Source organism: Monosiga brevicollis, genomic scaffold (genome assembly GCF_000002865.3).
Source record: "Monosiga brevicollis MX1 MONBRscaffold_5 genomic scaffold, whole genome shotgun sequence".
NCBI lineage: Eukaryota > Choanoflagellata > Craspedida > Salpingoecidae > Monosiga > Monosiga brevicollis.
The window spans coordinates 500113-501323 of record NW_001865042.1 but is presented as its reverse complement, the minus strand read 5'-3'; the positions used below and the strand labels follow the sequence as shown (position 1 = coordinate 501323).

The following is a 1211-nucleotide window of genomic DNA, read 5'->3' as shown; positions in this document are numbered from 1 at the left end:
CGACCAGCTCTACTAGCTCGACCAGCTCAACTTCTAGTACGTCAAGCACGTCGAGCACATCGACTGAAGAGCCCACCTCGACCAGCTCGACCAGCTCTACTAGCTCGACGAGCTTGACCAGCTCAACCTCTAGTACGTCAAGCACATCAACTGAAGAGCCCACCTCGACCAGCTCGACCAGCTCGACCAGCTCTACTAGCTCGACGAGCTCGACCAGCTCAACCTCTAGTACGTCAAGCACATCAACTGAAGAGCCCACCTCTACCAGCTCGACCAGCTCTACTAGCTCGACCAGCTCAACTTCTAGTACGTCAAGCACGTCGAGCACATCGACTGAAGAGCCCACCTCGACCAGCTCGACCAGCTCTACTAGCTCGACGAGCTCGACCAGCTCAACCTCTAGTACGTCAAGCACATCAACTGAAGAGCCCACCTCGACCAGCTCGACCAGCTCTACTAGCTCGACCAGCTCTACCAGCTCTACTAGCTCGACCAGCTCAACTTCTAGTACGTCAAGCACGTCGAGCACATCAATTGAAGAGCCCACCTCGACCAGCTCGACCAGCTCTACTAGCTCGACCAGCTCAACTTCTAGTACGTCAAGCACGTCGAGCACATCGACTGAAGAGCCCACCTCGATTAGCTCTACCAGCTCGACCAGGTCGACCAGCACGACCAGCTCTACTAGCTCTACCAGCTCTACTAGCTCGACCAGCTCAACCTCTAGTACGTCAAGCACATCAACTGAAGAGCCCACCTCTGCCAGCTCTACCAGCTCTACCAGCTCTACCAGCTCTACCAGCTCTACCAGCTCTACCAGCTCTACCAGCTCTACCAGCTCTACTAGCTCGACCAGCTCAACCTCTAGTACGTCAAGCACGTCGAGCACATCAACTGAAGAGCCCAGCTCGACCAGCTCGACCAGCTCTACTAGCTCGACCAGCTCAACTTCTAGTACGTCAAGCACGTCGAGCACATCGACTGAAGAGCCCACCTCGACCAGCTCGACCAGCTCTACTAGCTCGACGAGCTTGACCAGCTCAACCTCTAGTACGTCAAGCACATCAACTGAAGAGCCCACCTCGACCAGCTCTACTAGCTCGACGAGCTCGACCAGCTCGACCAGCTCAACTTCTAGTACGTCAAGCACATCAACTGAATAGACCACCTCTACCAGCTCGACCAGCTCTACCAGCTCGACCAGCTCAACC

The 1211-nt window shown here is 55.5% G+C and overlaps 1 protein-coding gene across 1 annotated transcript in view; it reads right to left on the bottom strand.

The window, feature by feature from the left end:
- The window catches only part of MONBRDRAFT_6677 (uncharacterized protein), a gene marked incomplete at both ends in the record, with an annotated part of 23353 nt that overhangs the window by 16968 nt on the left and 5174 nt on the right, over positions 1 to 1211 (bottom strand). The window contains one exon of the mRNA XM_001744046.1: positions 5 to 1204. Coding sequence (XP_001744098.1) covers positions 5 to 1204 — 1200 coding nt within the window. The remainder of the gene's footprint in view (positions 1 to 4; positions 1205 to 1211) is intronic.